The 17806-nt window shown below is 44.7% G+C and overlaps 1 protein-coding gene across 1 annotated transcript; it reads right to left on the bottom strand.

Annotated features, from left to right (window-relative positions):
- Window positions 1-3668: 3668 nt before the first annotated feature.
- DYNLL2 (dynein light chain LC8-type 2) lies at window positions 3669-17560 on the bottom strand. Its single transcript, XM_007426836.3, has 3 exons — window positions 17241-17560; window positions 9275-9413; window positions 3669-5723 (listed from the first exon to the last, which is right to left on the bottom strand). Exons 2-3 carry the CDS (start codon window positions 9404-9406, stop codon window positions 5586-5588), a joined length of 270 nt encoding a protein of 89 aa, XP_007426898.1. The 5' UTR covers window positions 9407-9413; window positions 17241-17560; the 3' UTR covers window positions 3669-5585.
- Window positions 17561-17806: the final 246 nt, after the last annotated feature.

The raw sequence follows: 17806 nt of genomic DNA, 5'->3' as shown, positions 1-17806 counted from the left end.
TAGGGAGCAATTTCCCATTTGCCTCTTGATCAGTGTTCCTCAACCTTAGCAACTTTAAAATAGGTGGACTTCAACTCCCAGAATTCCCCAGCCAGCATGCTGGCTGGGGAACTCTGGGAGTTGAGGTCCACCTATCTTAAAGTTGCCAAGGTTGAGAAACACTGCTCTTAATAAATGAGTGTTTTGTAACCAGCCGCCTACTCAGGCAGTCTCAGAGACATGTTTTCAAAATTCCAGATGAGGCCACCACCCCACCAAATGTTGGAAACTGCTGGCTGATGATCCTGCATGATCTGCTTTTTTAACAGCATACACATTTAATGAAAAAATGTGGTTGGATACCAGACACCATAGGGCTTCCAGAAATACTACTTTATTGTTGTAAGGTATAATAAAAGCAACTTGAAAGCCTGTCCAAGTTTCTCTCTGTCTCATCTTATACGAAACAAAATCAAGGCTGGGTTCTTTCCAGTTTCTTTCTCACCCTTCCTTCTATTTTTGTACAATGTAGTCTCTCGTCCCTCCTTAACAATTTGCTCCTTCCCCAAGGTCAGCTTTAAATTCCTTTACCAACAGAGGCTTAAAACTTTTTAAAAACATTTCTTGGGGGAAAAAACACTAATGTTTAAAAAAAAGAATTCTGCAAGTCATCTTTTTACCGTGACATGGAATTGCATTCTTAGGTGTGTATCTTTTGTTTCTTCTGCACAACATCTAAAATATTAGCGCATCAAAGGACAGAATTTTAGTTTAGCTGTTTTTTAAAGCTAGTGGAGTATCCACAGGGAGAGTCAAAAAAGTCAAGATGGTGACAACCACCTGGTCAAAACCCTTCCTCTTTTTTACCTGCAATGCATGTAGAAAGGGGTGAGACTTTGACTGCACAGTCATGGTCACCATCTTGAAATGTTTAACCCACTTCCACAGATTTCCTGCTTAGTTTAGTAGTAGTAGGTGGGATCTGATGCAGAAGTTCTTGTTTCGGTCCTGGGAATTTTCAGAAGGGCTGAGAAAGGCACTACTATATCATCCCTAGGTGATACCATCTCAAGGTGTTGGAGTATAACCATTATAAACCCATCTTCTGGATCCATTGTGGGTGTGGGTGAAGGCCGGACCCAAAATGCTTGTCCCTGAGCTATCAGGACAGAGAATCTGAGCCCATGCTTGAACCACCATGAAGACACTGATGAACCAGCCAGTTGGGTTCCTTTACAATTCAGCACGTTTTGTGAATTCATAGTCAGTTCGGTTACCTATGGTTAAGCATAGCACATGAACTCAGCCATTATAAAGGAGCTTCTTATGTCCCTGAGGTGCTGGCTTGCTATGTGAAGGAAATGTTGTTTCTTGGGAGGAGTATTGAACAATGGGTGTTATCTGCTGTAGTTTGAAATAATTCAGTCAGACCGTGGTCAGTCTTCTAGGTTTGGGTGAACAAGAGTGGGCCAAACAATCTAGTATCTCCCAGATGTTTTTCCAATGTTCTGGGCCTAGTCACTATATCTGAGCTGCAGATTTCAGCAGGGGGAAGCATAGAGTCCTGACCCCCTTCCCAGAATTTCTCTCCAACCTTCCGTTTGGTTGGAAGGAGTAAGACTGTTACCAAGATAGCTTTGTAGCTCAGTGGTAACCAAAGTTGACTGTTCATGCCTGCTCCATATTCAGAAGCATCTCGGGGGTGGGGGTGGAGGGTCAGAAGTCAAGATGGTGGCCATGGCAGCCCAGTTGAAACCCCATCCTTTTTATGTCTGTAAAAAAGGAGCAAAATTTTGATCATGCAACCATCTTGACTTTTCTGACCCTCCCCCATGGAGGCCCCTGTCATTATCTTTGTCAAGGACCTTGGAACAATTTTTCTCCTGTCAACAGGCCTTGATTGTCTTCTCTCCATTCTTCCAATTTTTTTTTCTCTAAGCAGAGGACCGTCTTCTTGTGCCAGGAAGAGCTGTGATGCTGTAGCCCTCCTGATCTTACAGAGCAGCCATTTCCAGCATGATCCCTACCACCGTGCTGACCAGGGCTCCTGAGAGTTCATCTCTCCAACATCTGGAAGGCCATGGGATGAGTCCTTTATTTTGGGATTAGCACTTCCCTTCCCCAAAAGCAGGGATTCATCCTCAAAGATCAGACTCCCAAAACTCATATATAGCTTCCTAGTTGCCCTCACCTGCATTTTTATTAAATTAGTAATGGGGAACCATTGTCCTCCAAAGTTGGGACAACTCAGCCAAAATGGACTAAGCTAAAACCAATGGCCATAGCCTCCCCCCAGTCTTTCCAAAGGTTGCCACTAACTTTTTTTTAATATGGAAAATAATTAATATATAAGGATTAAATGAACACAGTTCAATAAATTAAAAAAAAATTTTTTTTTGCTAGCTCAACCCACTTCCTCCTGGCTCACTTTTGGAATAGGACTCCCAGCATTCTCAAAAGCAAATCTGGAAAAAAGTTGCGGTCTTCACAATGTTTCTCCAAAATGCAACTTGCTATTTCAGATGAATTCTACAACTTTTCTCTTAGAAAGATGCTGTGTTGGGTGGAATTCAGGGAGGTCCCAAAAGATTTGGAAGGCCAATATACAAAACAGGAGAGATGACAAATATTCTATCAGAAACGGAATTTCTTTTGTTCGGGTACTGTGGTCATAATGGGGAATACTGTGGCTCCAAGAAACCATCTTAGCTGCCAGTTGTCCTGCCCCGATGCTTGCAAATAAAAATGCAGCAATTACTTTAAAGGTTGTTCGTATTGCCTCTTTGCGAGGACTATGATCCTCAAAGATAGGATATAAAGAATGTTAACAGGAATTAAAAAGAATTTCAATCTGCAATTTTCCTTAAGTTGGCAAATATTTATGTACTTCCAAATTATATAGCATTTTTTCCTTTTGTAGTTAACTTTAAAATTTTCAGTACTTGATCACTGTGTTCAAGGGCTTTTTAAAAAGGACACAAAATTGCCCCAAAGATACACAGCTCCTTAGCAGTCTGAAACCTCACTGTAGAAGTTCAGCTCGACATGTGCTTTTGGACCCCACACCCAAACCAATTTATGGTCATGTTTCCATATTATCCCAAGTCATAGGGTGGACTTGCGCATTACGTTAAACCATTGATAGCTGGTTTGTGGCCCGGTATAACATAAACCCAGGCAGTGGTTAGTTTTAGGCTGTGGGCTAGGAGAAATAGACTTTTACAATGGTGATTTGGTTTTGATGTTGGCAGAAATCAATATGCAAATCCAGATCAAGAAAAGTAATGACAAATCCATTTGTAACCATGGCATAACAAATTCTGTCTTGGAATTGTCTGAACTCAGAATCAGTTTATTCTGTTTGCATCCTGCCAATTCTTTTGTACTTGCAGAGTAAGGATCCGTTTTGGCTCAGCACTGGATGTGAGGTACTATATCAAGCCAGCTTTAATGGGGGGTGTCACTATTTAAGCGTGAAGGTGAGGCTGTAAAGTTTGTACTGCTGGTATAAATGCTGGTTTACAAGCCACAATGACGGGCTTCCCACAACATGCCAAACAAACAGCTTTTGCATAAACCGAGTCATAACCAAATTAGGAGTACCTGACCCCCTCCCCAAACAATACCTAAGTTCGGTACGTGAAGATCCTCCCCCAACCCACCCCCAAGAACAAAAGTCAACACCGGTCTTAAATGTGTCAGTTCGGTTTTAATGTTTTTGAAAAATAAAAAGGGTTAGTCTGAGCAACTGCTGTTAAGATGGGAACGTTCATTCTCACGCTCCATGAAGTGAGCTTATTCACAGACTCATGCACAGAATTAAAGAAACAGAGAGTCTTCTTTTTCCGATCAAGGATGAAGTTTTCTGTATGATGGTGACCCAGGTGCCCCGTTGAACCCCAGGCACTTTGCCACTGCCCCCTTAGATGTAAGAATATCAGTCAACATTGAACACAACAGCTATTCCAACCTTGACATTTGTTTTATTTCACCCAACAGTTCTAACAAAGAGCCTGTGATTTTTGGCATACTTTGGATTCGACACACAGTGCCGGTTTTTCTTTTCGGAGAAGTGGTTTGGGTCAGTCTTCTTTCACACACACGCACCCCATAAGTGAGGGGAGACTGCCGTATTTCTCTTACCGCTAACCCCAGGTACAGAATGGAAAGACTGGGGCCGTATCCTCACATTTTGAACCCGGGAGTTAGAGTGCTCCTTCAATAAAGTCGTCTTGCTTCTTCGCACCACTTTGCTTTCAAAAGAGGGACCTGCTTTCCCCACCCCACCCCACCCCCAAAAAGAATGTCTAGGCTCTTTTAACTTCAAAAAGCAACCCAAGATGTTAAAGCTATCACTGCATTTCACACGTAACCTTTGCAAAAGGAAGAAACAATCCCACTTTATTTTTATTGTTGCAACAGAACTTAAAATATTACCTGTACAACCATAGACTAAGGAGGCCAAGGAAGCCCAGGGGAGACCTTTTCTTGCACCTTCAGGAGCTGGTTAGGTACACAGCTGCTCCTGAGGACCCTCTTCTTGTAGGGTCAGGAGGGGATCAGAGTAGAAAGCCCACCGAAGAGAGACTGGGGTTCAGCCTCTAACAGATGAAGGTCTATCCATCTTTACTGGAGACATTTAAAGCACAGCAACATTTAAGCCACTGATTTCAGACAGATCTGCCCTGCACAACAAGAGGACGTGAGCTACAATAAGGCAATACCGTACTGACTCAAAACGGGGGCATAGAAAATCCTGATCACATCCACTGGGCATCATGACATCTTCTTGGACATACAAGACTAGACATCTTTCGTTTGAAAAGGCTTTGGAAGTGCCAATACAGGAATGTGGGAGAGACCAGGCCAGCCGATTCCGACAGCCGTCTCCTCAAGAGGATACCGAGCATTTTGCAAATCAGAAGCAGCTTGGCTTGCTCGGTTTTATTTATTTATTTATTCATATTTATATAGATTTGTGCTGGAGGCAGCCCTGGTGAATCCCAAAAAGCTGGGTCAAGACAACACAGATACGCAGACACGCCCAGCGCTGCCTCCAACCACCTCGTTTAGAGCTAAGGCGACTTCATGGGAGAATAATGACATCTCGGGAAGAGGAAGCCTGACAAGAATTTAAAAATTATTTAGTAACTTTTACATAGATTCTACACTTGACGCTGTTTTTTTTCTCTCTGTTACGTTAGGCTTTAAGCCTTCTGCAAGAAAGTTAAACCCAAAGATTTATTTTGTGGAATTGAAGTTTCTTGTTTTATTTATTTCTTCTTCTCACTTAAAGGCCATTGTTGAAGCATTTTACAGTTCTCCTAGTGCAAAAGAACAGAAAAATAAGAAGCAGGAACATAAAAGGGAAAAAAAAGAAGAAAAAGAGGGGAAAATATGCTGCCTTTCTTCTCCTAGGCAATCCCCCCAAAACAGAGAAAGAAACGAGAATTGTAGGTGTTTTACGGCAACATATACACATTAAATATAGTATTGAGTCCATGCAGTGGTGCAGCCATGGTTAAAGAAGCCGGGGCTCCTGCTTTTAGTGCACTACAGTCCGTGTTCCTCACCAGCCGTGACCCCCACAGGCCCACGCCTGCCCCCTAGCCGGATTTGAAGAGGAGAATTGCCACTTGGCCCAAGTAGAAGTAAATGAAGTGCTTCGTCTCATGCGTTACGTAGCTGCCGAAGTTCCTGCCCACAATGCAGTGCCAAGTGGGGTTGTATTTCTTGTCAAATTCCTGAGGAATAAGCAAAAGCGGGAAGGAAAGGCGAAAATCAGTGACTTTGCAGCATCTTCAACAGGCAAAGCATTTTGTACGCTCACCAGGCCTTGCTCTTAGGGGAGGAAAAGTCAACATGGCGGCTGAAAAAGCCAGAACAGAGGCAATGGAGGCCCTGCCACGCAAGTAGGAATGGCGCACGGCTTTAACCGCACAGTAGAGGCCACCATCTTGACTTTTTGTACTACCCCTGGGCAAAGGCCTCTGTGGGGGTGACTGAAAAAAGTCAAAGCGGCAGCCACCACTGTTTGAGGTGGTGGGAGGTCCATCACTGTTTTATCTGCATTGCACTGATCACGTGCCATCAAGTTGATGTCAACTCTTAGCAACCACACAGATACTTTTTCTCCATAAATTGTCAATTGTTTTAAATTTCTTATCCATGTGGTTTTCTTGGTAAAAAATACAAGCAGATCTGGGCTCCCTCTGCCCCATAAACACTTTTAGAAAGTCTTTGGGGCCACCTCTAGAGTCAACCAAATGACATTTAGTATGATCCAAGGATATTATTGAAAACCTAGGGTGTGATTGCCTTATGGCGTGATTGCACCAACTCTATTTTTCTTTATTTCTTCAATTTATGAATTGAATGTTTTTCTTGACTACACCTTTCTTGGACAATGCTTCAAATATTGTTGGCTGCAATTCCCACAATCCCTTGCCCTGGGAAGATGGGTAGGCTAAGGGGAGGTGGAAACCCCAAAGATTTAACACCCAGCTGCCTGCCTCTGATCATTCAATACTTTACAGGGTAAAATCTCACACTGCATGACCTATAAGTTGTATCATACATGAGAAGCACACCCATTAGTTCAGACACTGTATTCTTTATCAGGTTAATCGCCCCCTTTGAATCCTAGGTATCAAGGGACTAGATATTCCCCTCCTTTCCATCTACCACAGTTTCTCAGGAAATTTACATCCCTTTTCCATTTAATGCATCAGTGTTTTCCCTGACCGGTGTGAATTCTCCACAAACTGAGTTCACGTTGCACTAACCCATAGCACGTCAAACAACTTCTCACCCCAAACCCACATTTTAAATAGTATTTTTACTTCTGCTTCTCCTTGAAATAATTAAATATGCATGACCGTTCCCCACCGCCCCCCCCCCCATTCCTTATTCCACCGTGATTTGATCAAGTTACAGGCTTCATAAAAAACCCTTTAAGAGCAACTGCACAGAACTTATAGGTATTCATCAAGTTCCTGTCTCTGGAAGATCTGACCATCCCTAAGCTCAGAACACAACTGGAGTAATAAAGGTTCCACTCCACGATACACTTCATTCTGCTCCGCCAACTCCAAAGGAACAAAGCACGACTCCAGTGACGCGTCATCCTCTAGCACTGTAGTGGAGGCAACCAGCCGTCTGATTATCAGGAGCCGCTTCTGACATGGGGGGGTGGGTGGGTAAGGAGTACAGTAAGGCAATAACGCCAATTCAACAGGGCCATCGGACGCCTATCATTCCTGAGCAGGGATCAATCCCATTTTGGAATTTGTATTAGAGAGTTTGCAAAAGACTCCTGCTGCAAAAAAAGGCCAGTGCCACATTTTTAAGCAATCTGGGGGCCTCAGAAATGAGGCCTAGACAGGGTAAGTTGCCTGAGAGAGAGGAGAGGCTGGCTAAATCACCTTGATGCATTAACATTTAAATACACGGTTTTATTTTTCATAGGGTGAAAAGTTAGTCTGATGTGTAACCAGATATCTAGGCCTGAACAGCAACTAGTACTTATAAGGACTCTACTGAGCAGAACCCTGCCAATGTAATGTTTCTTCTCTCCAAGCGTAGAGGGACTGGGGGCTTTTAAGGGTTTAAATATTCACAGAGAAGGCCTCAAACACATAGAAAGGCTTAACAACTCTTTGGAGCAAACATCTCACACCTTGGCTACGACTCTGACTTTATATTTTGAATGAAGAGTCTTAAGCATCTTCTATCCTTTTTATTTAGGCACAATTTTGCAACACATGGGAAAATTGTTGCACTTACAAGTGCTATAAAATAGATGCACCACATAAATATTTAGAGTGCCACCTTTTCCATTTAATCAGGCATATGTTCATTTAAAAAAATATGCATCATTGGTTCATAAAGTGAATTTCATGAGTTAAATTAATACATCGCTCTAAGCCAGTGATTCTCAACCTGGCAACTTAAGACGTGTGGACTTCAACTCCCAGAATTCTCCAGCCAGCCATGGTGAATTCTCCAGCCAATTCCTGCTGAAGAATTGGAGACTGCTAGCTGAGGAATTCTGGGAGTTGAAGTCCACACAGCTTCAAGTCGCCAGGTTGAGAAACACTGCTCTAAGCCAAATTATGGCTGGTTTCAATTTCACATATTGCCTGAGTCCAAACACTGTGATCTAGAAATCATGATTTTTGGTTTAGTATATGTAAATCCCAGCCAATAGTAACCTATGCCACAATCACAGTTAAACAAACAATGATTCAGTTCTGTGTGAAATCAGTTTTAACTTCTGTGCTCTTCCTAGAATGAAGGTTTTGTAAAAGGGATTAGCAATTTGCAGACAGAGACTCGCCTGATTTTTCTTTTTTTAAATCTGGTACACTATTCTTTACTAATGCAGTCCTGGCCCTTCTACACACCCATTTCCAGTTTTTTCCCCCCATACCCTGAGGTCATTCCTTGTTCAATTTCTTTTCCAAATCTATAGAGAGAGGCAGTTAACTGCACCTAAAGTTATCCTTGTTCCCCAATCCATTAGCACATTCACTCTTCCAAAAAGGTTTTAACAATTCTTTTAGATCATGTTCCAGTAGAAAGAATCACTTAAAAAAAACTATGGCCTTTTAATGTTTCCCTTTGTTTTATTGAACAACTTTGAATTAAAAAAAAACATTAAAAGTAGAACACAACATTAAGCCTTCCAATTCAGAGACAGACCCAGATAAAGCATTTGCTTTCTAGGGAGAAGGTCCCTAGTTTGATTCCTGGTATCTCCAGGGAAGAAACTCTTGTCTGAAATCTGCTATCAACAGCGCACACAGAATTAGACAGGCCAATTCAAACTTGGCAACTTTTAAGATGTGTGGACTTCAACTCCCAGAATTCCCCCAGCCCACACATCTTAAAAGTTGCCAAGTTTGAAAAACACTGGTTTACTGTAGGATTCCTTGCCTAAGGAAATCACAGCTTGCGATGGGTGAACTTCACTTTTATAACAACCAGGGAGAACCTTCTAAATCAACTATATCAGCTGCAGAAAAGTGTAAATGCTTATAAAACGTGCTTCAGGCTTTTCCAGAAGTGTCTGGCTGGCACTGGGTGAGATAAGCTAGTAGGGCAGTGTTGTCCAAAGTTGGCCACTTTAAGATGAGTGGACTTCAACTCCCAGAATTCTCCAGCCAGCCTGGCTGGCTGGGGAATTCTGGGAGTTGAAGTCCACTCATCTTAAAGTGGCCAACTTTGGACAGCACTGTAGTAGGGCTATTCCAACCCTGCCCTACCACCTTGCGCTGGGCAGGCCAAAACATACCTTTTTGATGTATGCTGCAATATCCTTCTCTATATTGTACTTCTCCATGGCCTGCGTGGCACAGTCAACAGCATCCTGCTGCATGTCCTCAGACATGTCAGCATTCTTGATCACAGCCTTTCTGTCAGACATGATGGACCTGTGGGAAGAAACCAGAGATGGAGGCTAAGCCACAATTCAACCTATCCCAGATCTGCTTCCAAGAAAGCACCCAGGAATTGCAGTCTTGTTTTGTATCTGCTGGGTAAGGATGTATAACTGTAGATATTCTGCGGAGGAAGCCAAACTTCCATATCCCTGCAAATATATCTATTATTCATTGAGGTCACTGAGGAATTCAGTCCCAATAAACACAGGAACAATTTCTCACAAGTGCACAGGCAACTATCAGCTTCACAAGCCAATCTGAAAAGTCACTAATCCACAAAGAATACACCATACAGGTAGATCTTGCTTAATGACCGTTTAACAATGGCTCGGAGTTACAATGGCCTTGGAAAAAGTGCTTTACAACCTGTACTCGCACTTACGGCCGTCACAAACTGCTGCACCATGCCCCACGGTCACGTGATTGTGATTTGCTACGTTTTTATGATGGTCGTTAGCCAAATCCCCACGGTCACTAAATAAATCACGTGGTTAAGCAAATTCCAGCAAAAAACATCCATTGGGGAAGCTGGATTCACTTAACGACTGTCATAAAAAGATCATAAAATCAGCTCCAGTCATGCAACAATTCACTTAATGACCAAATCGCTTAGCGACCTAAATTCTGGTCCCTATTGCAGTCAGATAACGAGGACTACCTGCACTTTAGATCAGCCTTCACCAGTCTGGTGCCTGTTGGAATTCCCATCCATCATGGTCTACCTAGGAATTCTGGGAGCTCACCTGAATGGTGATACTGGCTAGGTTCACACCTATCATATTAAAAGCTAATCACATGCCACAATGCGTGAACAAGTTCATTGTGGATTAACATACCATAATTAATTCATACGTTTAAAATGCTAGGTTAGCAAGGTATGCAGATTCAGCAAGTGAGGGGGCTTCCTATTGCATTAAGCAGTAATATGGTTTTGATTTAGCAAGTATGCAAACTGAATCAGTGTGGCTTATAAATCAATGGGGCTTAGTTCAATATGCCAACTTCAACAAACAATGGTTGAAACAAACCAGGACTTCACTGCACAGAGAAATCTCCAATTTTATACCCCCACTAGTCTTTGGGACCTATCAGATGATTTGCAGGAAGACAAGAGGTTCAAAGGGTACAGCAAAGTTGTCCAGTAAGCAAAGCAGCTATTTTATTTACCAGCCTGAAATCCATACGGTGCTCTACACAAGCATCTGAAATAAGCCATGATGATATAAAATAATAACGTGCATCATAACATCACTGTGCAAATAATCCAAGGTGCATCTGGTGCAAATTGTGGACATTTGCATCATGATACAGGTTGCCTTTTCGTTCTCTTGCAAGTGCCTGTGGAGTTTTCATGTTAGAATGCTGCCTTTAAATAGAGGTTGCTGAACTGCCAGGAGAGACACACCCACAGCCAGTGTGTGCTCCCTTTTATCAATTCTGTCATTCATTCATAGCACTAATATCTGAAGCAGGTCAGGTTGTTGCTTGCAAAGACTAAGATCACTTCGCCCAAGTTGACCTATTAATGCTAATGAAGGCCAAATGCATCTCAATGTTCAACCCTGAAAATCCAGGTAGGCAAGACTACCAAATCTCAAAGACGAAGATCAGCGTTATCTCAAGTTGTCCTAGAAATACGCATGCTCTGTAAAAGGACAGTTACTATAAAGTAGCAAGTATGTTCCTGGACTGAAACATTTCAGAAGGCTACTGAACCACCCTTTGGGAACATGCCTGAGACTGGAAAGACCGCTGACCCCTATGCTAAGCCATGATGTACTATGGCCTGCTATGGCTTAGGAAACTGTCCAGATCCAGCCATGGTGATCGCTAAAGCATGGTTTATCACCTTGTGATTAATGTGGTTTATTTCAATGAATTGAACCCAATTCTCCACACTGCTGAGGCCTCTTTATAGGTTTGCTGAGGAATTACTTTTTTGTCCCCTTCTAATTTGTAAGCGCTTTAATATGACGGCTTCTGCATCGCCCCCCCCCTCAGATTCTCTGTCCTAGATTCCTACCTAGTTCCATAAGCAGGAGAACTTCCTTGTTCTATATCCAGAAGCTCTGTTCACTCCAACTTTTTCCTTTTCCCTCCACATCCTTCTAGTTGTGATCTCCACTCACTCAATTCCATTTTCTAAAATCCTGCTGAAATAGCACAGCGGCTATGCTCGTTGCTTAGCACATATGGGAAAACAGGGGGAAGGATCAGTACGTAGGTAGCCTTGAGCTCCTGAAATAAAGGCAGGATGTAAAACTAAGTACTCAGTCAACAACCTCTATCTAATCCTAGCACTTTGCTTCAAACCATTCTCCAAAGACACTTTCCCCAGGACCTGGGTTGATACCCTTCATTACATCTGAACTTAAGATGTACCAGAGACAAATATACTCCCATTTACTCTCATTTCTATTTCCTTCTCCAGCACGAAACTCTTGACTGCAAGCTGCTAAGCGCAGAGATCTTCCCACCTCTTGCACTTCAATAAAGCACAATGCTAACTGCACTGCACAAACAGGATTTAATGTTCACCTGCTTACAAGGATGTGAAGCATGGGGTTGTGTGTGAAACTTCACCAACGCTTGCTAAAAGCTAGAGTTCCAAAGGCTTAGGGTCCTCACACTAAGTCGCACAAGTGCTGCCCACTGAAATAGCTCGATCATGCACAGGTTTGTCCGTGGACAGCTGCTCATGGGCATCGATAGTTATTTATCCACACTTATTCAGAAAGTAGCTTTGTACTCAGCTGTCTAAGCAGCAGACATGGCAGGACTAGGAAGGATTTGATTCATGGAGTTGGTGCTCTCTCTCCTGCTCAACACACTGACATTTCAGCTTTTAAAAGCAGATCCAGAGAAACTAGATTGTAGCTCCGTGAGTAGGTGGGGGATGTCTACTGATGAAATTCCCAACACATTGACAGATGTAGAGTTCCCATCGAAGAAGGAAACAGCAGTTAAGCCAGAGATTGTAAATAAATTACTGGTCCACATATCAACATTCTCTGCTAATTATGGCACACCCTACAGCAGTGTTTCCCAACCTTGGCAACTTTAAGATGTGTGGACTTCAACTCCCAGAATTCCCCAGCCAGCAGAATTCTGGGAGTTGAAGTCCACACATCTTAAAGTTGCCAAGGCTGAGAAACACTGCCCTACAGCCTCTATGCTATGCTCATAGAGAAGTAGCTATAAATCTATATCTCAAGAACCAATTTCATACCGGGCTGGAGATCTGGGAGTGGTGAATGTCAAGCAACTCCACAGAACTACAGTTCCCGGAATTCTTGGTGAAAGCCATGCCCATTTAAATTAGCATGGAAACGATTCTAGTTTCACATGCTCTCAACCACCTATTCAATGTGCAATTAAAGCAAAAGCCACAGAACCAACACCCTAGCTTTTTTCACCAAAGAAACCTTAAAATTACTGTAAGGTCCTACACCCTCTCCCCTGTGGACTATCTTTCCCTCATCTGCCTCTTTCAGATGTGTGGGAACTGTCATCCTAACACAGCTGGAGAACAGGATTTCTGGAGAAGATGCCACAGCACTTGCCTATCTGGAACCAGAGTCAAGACCATTCTGCAGCATTAAGATACAAGGGCTGTCTTTGTAGACACACACTTTTCTTTCTTCCTGCACTCTGAGACCACGCTACCTAAATGCAACAGCTAACTGGCCTGTTTTCAGCAGTGCGATTTTAGTTTCCCTCAAAATTCAAAAGGGAAATGGGAGTGGGAACTTTAGTCTTCACCCTCGACTCACCAAAAGAGCCCAAAAGTGTACCAAAGTTCAGCCTGTTTGCCTCCCAGTGCCACAATTTGGGAGGCTTTCCAAGGGTGGAAATCAGACTAGGGAGTTCCCCAAAAGCATTCTGCTCCTGTACCCACTCTTAAGACACCTAAACTTTCTATGAGATCACCTGGAATTGGAGTTGGAGGAAGAAACAATTGCCGTATCTCTCCTCTAAGTATAATGTGGTCTGTTTGTGCCACAGCATGGTATCTTAACACAGCCATTAGGGATTGTAAACCAGATTATGACAACAGTAGACAAAATGAAAAGTCCCAATGTCCTTTTTGCAGTCCCTGAAGATCACCTGCTGAAGATCACCTGCTGAATTTTGGCAGCAGTTCATCATTATAGCATGTTTTAACTTCCCTTAGCAATCAATAGAACAATTGAGTTAGGTTTTCAAAAGGCTTAATGGATCTTTAAAAAAAGAAAAAAAAGCACCATGCAAATTTGCAAAGCAGCTAAAAATATCTGTCTTTATCCCCTCTTGGTAACACTGCCACTCCCTAGTAGTAAATAAAGAAAAAGACTGCAGTCCCTGGCTGCAAAAAATTCCCACTGGATCCCCAATTGTGGCTTTGCTCAGTTACTCAGCCCTAAAAATGCATGTTCTCTGTTAAGAGCAGAACCTTAACTGGCTAAATGGATCCATGTTCTGCCCAGCAATAAGAGTTTGCAATTTTCCTAGTCAAACTACAAATGTGCAAAACATATTTTCAAGCAAAGAATGGCTGCATTTCTAATGGGAGCACACACTAGCACGGTGTTTCTCAACCATGGCCACTTTGAGAGGTGAGGATTTCAACTCCCAGGATTCCCCAGCCAACTTGCCATTGAGTGCTGCATTCCTTGAAAACAAGACTCACTAGCCTGTTTCAATGTTTCCATCACCCATCCATGGCTTTCCCAAGGCTAGACGCCCAGCTCATTCTATTGGCCAATTGAAGCCAGTACCCTAAGAATGAGAGCTTATTTGTGGAGGGTAGGGCAAATTCTAAGCTAATTTCACTTCTTGGCATGGACCCAAAAAAAGATCTGAAGCTGTTATAGAATTAAACACTGCTATTCAAGAAGAAGAAGAGGGCCCATCACATTAATACCCACGGCCAAGATTCTAATTCTCCAAAGTGTTGATTGTGATTTCAGTTCAAGGCTGAGCTTGAATTCTTGCATTTACACAGAATAAAATAAGCTAATTGCATTTACATCAAGAGATGCTACATTCACTGCAAGCCTTCCACTGATTAGTATTTTCATGGTTTTGTTTTGTTTTTTAAAGCCTTTTCTTCGGTAGAAGGTCTTCGGCCTCATTTTTCACCTTCTATTGCTCCTACCTTCGTGGGTAGGAGCAACAGGGGCCTTCTCCCAAGAAAAGATCACTAACAGCAAAAGGACTCCATAAATCACTAACCATGTAATGGAAAATTCCCAATATGCTACTTTAATAAGAAATAGTCCTGTGTGGAACCAAAGCATTCGTTGGCTGACCCAGCAAGCAAATCTTAAGGTAGCAGATGCTCTTCTGAGTGCCAGACAGGAGTTTCCCAGCTGTATCTAGGGAGCAAGTACCCTATCTGTCCCCTGGTGCATTCCAACACACATTCCACCTCCAAACTTCAGCTGTTACTCTTTTGGGGGAAATAAGCTTTATGTGGGATAGTCTAGCTCAAAACAAGGCTGGACAGCAGTTCCCTATCCTCAGATACCCACACAAATCTGTCCACTAGCATCAGCTGCTTTGCCTTTAAAGCATTATCCATCTCAACCTCTCAGTGATCTAAAACTGGACCTGGAGAGAAGAAGAATTTTTTTTTTTTGCCATTTGGACCAGCTACCTTCCAAAATTCCAACCCCAAAACAATAAGTGGATAAGGTGCATACATCACAACACATTTGGGCTTAGCATAGAAGCCTTCCATATAGATGTCCTCCAGGAAGTGGATTTCAGTTCCCAGGATTCACATCCAGTATGCCACTGTTGAAAGTACCAATAGAAGAGAATCTATGCAGCTCAGGGTTGAATTGTGGAGTCCTTGGGGTTCTCTGAGCTTGGTGGTTTTCTTGCAGACGTTCCATTATCCGGCTAGGTGACATCTTCAGCGCACTGAAGATGTTACCTTCAGCGCAGTGAAGATGTTAGCAAGCCGGGTAATGAAACGTCTGCAAGAAAACAACCAAGCTCAGAGAACCCCAAGGACTCCACTGCTGAAAGTGACAGGGTCTGAAGAGTCCAATACCTGAAGCACCCCAAGACTGGAGAAGGCTAGCACAGCACAATAACATGTGCAGTCACTGCCATATGTGCAAAAGGAAATCAGAGGAGGAAGACAGCCAGGTCCCTTTTGAATTCCCACCACCAAAAGAAGGTGGGGATAAAGCTTTGTCTCTGACAAGAAGATCTTGATGCAACCCTCTCCCCAATAAGGGGATGAGCTATTAATCAGTACCCTCCCTAGAGAAGAGACCTTTCTCCATGACGGTCCTTCTGCCATGACAAGCATTTTGCCTGCACAGTGAGAAGATGGTGAATCCTGCAAGGAAAAGAACACCCATAAAAGTTACTTGCAGAGCTATGCTGCACTTTGTTATCAATGCAGCACAGTGAAGGTTGCAGCCATTTATCTGAGGCTTTTTAAAAGGGGGGGAACCTTTCTCATCCTTTTGCACAGTCAATTATACGGCTGCACGAGGGAGGTTCCCTCATGGGCAGCTTTTCCAGGGGGGCAGAATGTCCAAATGCCCCCCTTGCATGGATCCAGTCCAAGAGGAACTCCATCTGCAGGCTAGGAGGAGGCAGCTCTCACTCATGAAAAACCTTGGCCAAAAAAGAGACACCCCCTCCCATTTCAAAGCCACTACTCTAGAAGAATCCATGCCAGTTCTTCGGTGTCCATGGGGTAAGGGACTGGATTGCGGAAGGATACACAAGGTTAAAAGCCGGCAAAGAGAACTGCCACCACCTAGCCACACACCCCCATATAAGGTCACGTTACTCCACCTTTTCCCACATGACAAGGCAATTTCTGAGACCACCTCTATAAAGCTCCCCCTCCCCTTTAGTTTTTTTTTTAATCTTTGCCATTTGCAGCTCAAAGCAAGGCATAGTCTATCAACCTTATGCCTTCAAAGGAGGAAGACACCCCACTAGATTTTCTCCCAGCACCCCAAAAAGTCTCAAGGCTGATTCAAGTTAAACTGCTGCCCCACCCCCAAAAGAAAAAAAGGGGGGATAGGATACATTATTTCTCTAGCAAGACACAGGGAAGGTTGGGGGAAGGCCAGGATAAAGGAGTCCAGGAAGATTCAGATCAGTGGTACCCATCCATTTCCCCCTCCCATGCAGCGGAGGAGGGAGGCAGGCAAGTCAAGGGAGAAGAAAGCGGCTAGTCCTCCCCTTAGTACCTGTAAAGAAAGGCTGAGTCGGCCAGAAGAGCATCTATGGATCTCAGCCAAGGTGGGCACAAATTAAAGGTAGATTAAAACTAGAGGTACGTTAGAATTACAGGTAGATCCCAATCGCCAGCCCAGGAGAGCTGCGAGGCGGGGGGGGGGGCGTAGCATGACTTACAGGCTCCCCCCCCCGAGCAGAGCCGTCTTCCCCAACCCGGCGCCCTACAGAGACCTCGAAGCGCATCCCCAGGTAGCGGAGCGGAGCGGCGGCTTCTGGAGCCGCCGGGGAGGGGGGAGGCGGGCACCCGGGCTCCCCTGGGGGAGAGCGTCCTCCTTTACTCAAGGGGGCCAACTTGCAAGCAGCCATCCCCACGACGGCGAAGTTACGGGGGCTGTTTTTTTCGAAGCGAGGGGCGTGGACCAAAACATAACGCGCGCGAAGCCGGGAGCGCAGGAGAGACCGCCGGCACCATCCCCCCGCCGCCTGCCTCTCTCGCTCGGAGCGCTGCTTGGCACCCCCCTTCCCACCTGATCCGGTCCTACGCGCCCAGCAAACGTTATTCGCAAGGCAAGGCGATGCGCCCAGATCTGAGCCCCGACCTGCGCGCACACGCGGGCCGCTTACCCTCACGGTGTAGGCAAAGCCTTCGCCTTGGAAGCCCCGACACGAAGCCTCTTCCGCGCCCCTCCTGCAGCAGCAAGGTTCACAAGGCGCCCGCCGCGCTCCCCGCCCCAGCGCCCGCGGCTTCTCGCCTCTCCTGCCCGGTGCAAAACGGGAGCGCAGCGGCCGGCGAGCCAAGACGTCCGGAGCGTGGCGTCGCTCGCTCGCTCGGCGCGGTGGCGGCAGTGGGGCTCGCAGGCAGCAACAGCAGCAGCAGCGCCGACGCCCTCCGCTCCTCTCGTCTCCTCTCCTCTTCCCCAGCAAGCCTCCTCTGGCGAGCTGCCCCGTCCCCCCCAGCGCTGAAATAGGCGTCCCACCCCTTGCAGTGGCTCAGCCACGCCGCGCCGCCATTGGTTGCCGCAAAGCCTCGTCCCACAGCGACGTAGCATTCTCCGCTCGCTCTTCTCTACCTACATCTTATTTCATCCCATAATGCCACGAGGAGATTGCAGAACCGGGGGGGGCGGCGGCAGGGGGAGGGGTGGGGTTGGGCTGGAGCGTGAAAGCCGGGTGGGTTCCCTTTTTATCTT

This window comes from Python bivittatus, unplaced genomic scaffold (assembly GCF_059951505.1).
Source record: "Python bivittatus isolate LINGU-HERP-01145 unplaced genomic scaffold, Pbiv_v1 ctg000690_np1212, whole genome shotgun sequence".
NCBI lineage: Eukaryota > Metazoa > Chordata > Lepidosauria > Squamata > Pythonidae > Python > Python bivittatus.
Note: the sequence above shows the minus strand (reverse complement) of the source record. Positions and strands in the feature narration are given on the sequence as shown.

Bases quoted from the DNA above. Each gene is read 5' to 3' on its own strand.
- DYNLL2 (XM_007426836.3), bottom strand. From the start codon at position 9,406: ATGTCTGACAGAAAGGCTGTGATCAAGAATGCTGACATGTCTGAGGAC. The intron at 5,724-9,274 runs GTATGTTTTGGC...CTTATTCCTCAG, and splicing joins TTGCAGCATACATCAAAAAG to GAATTTGACAAGAAATACAA.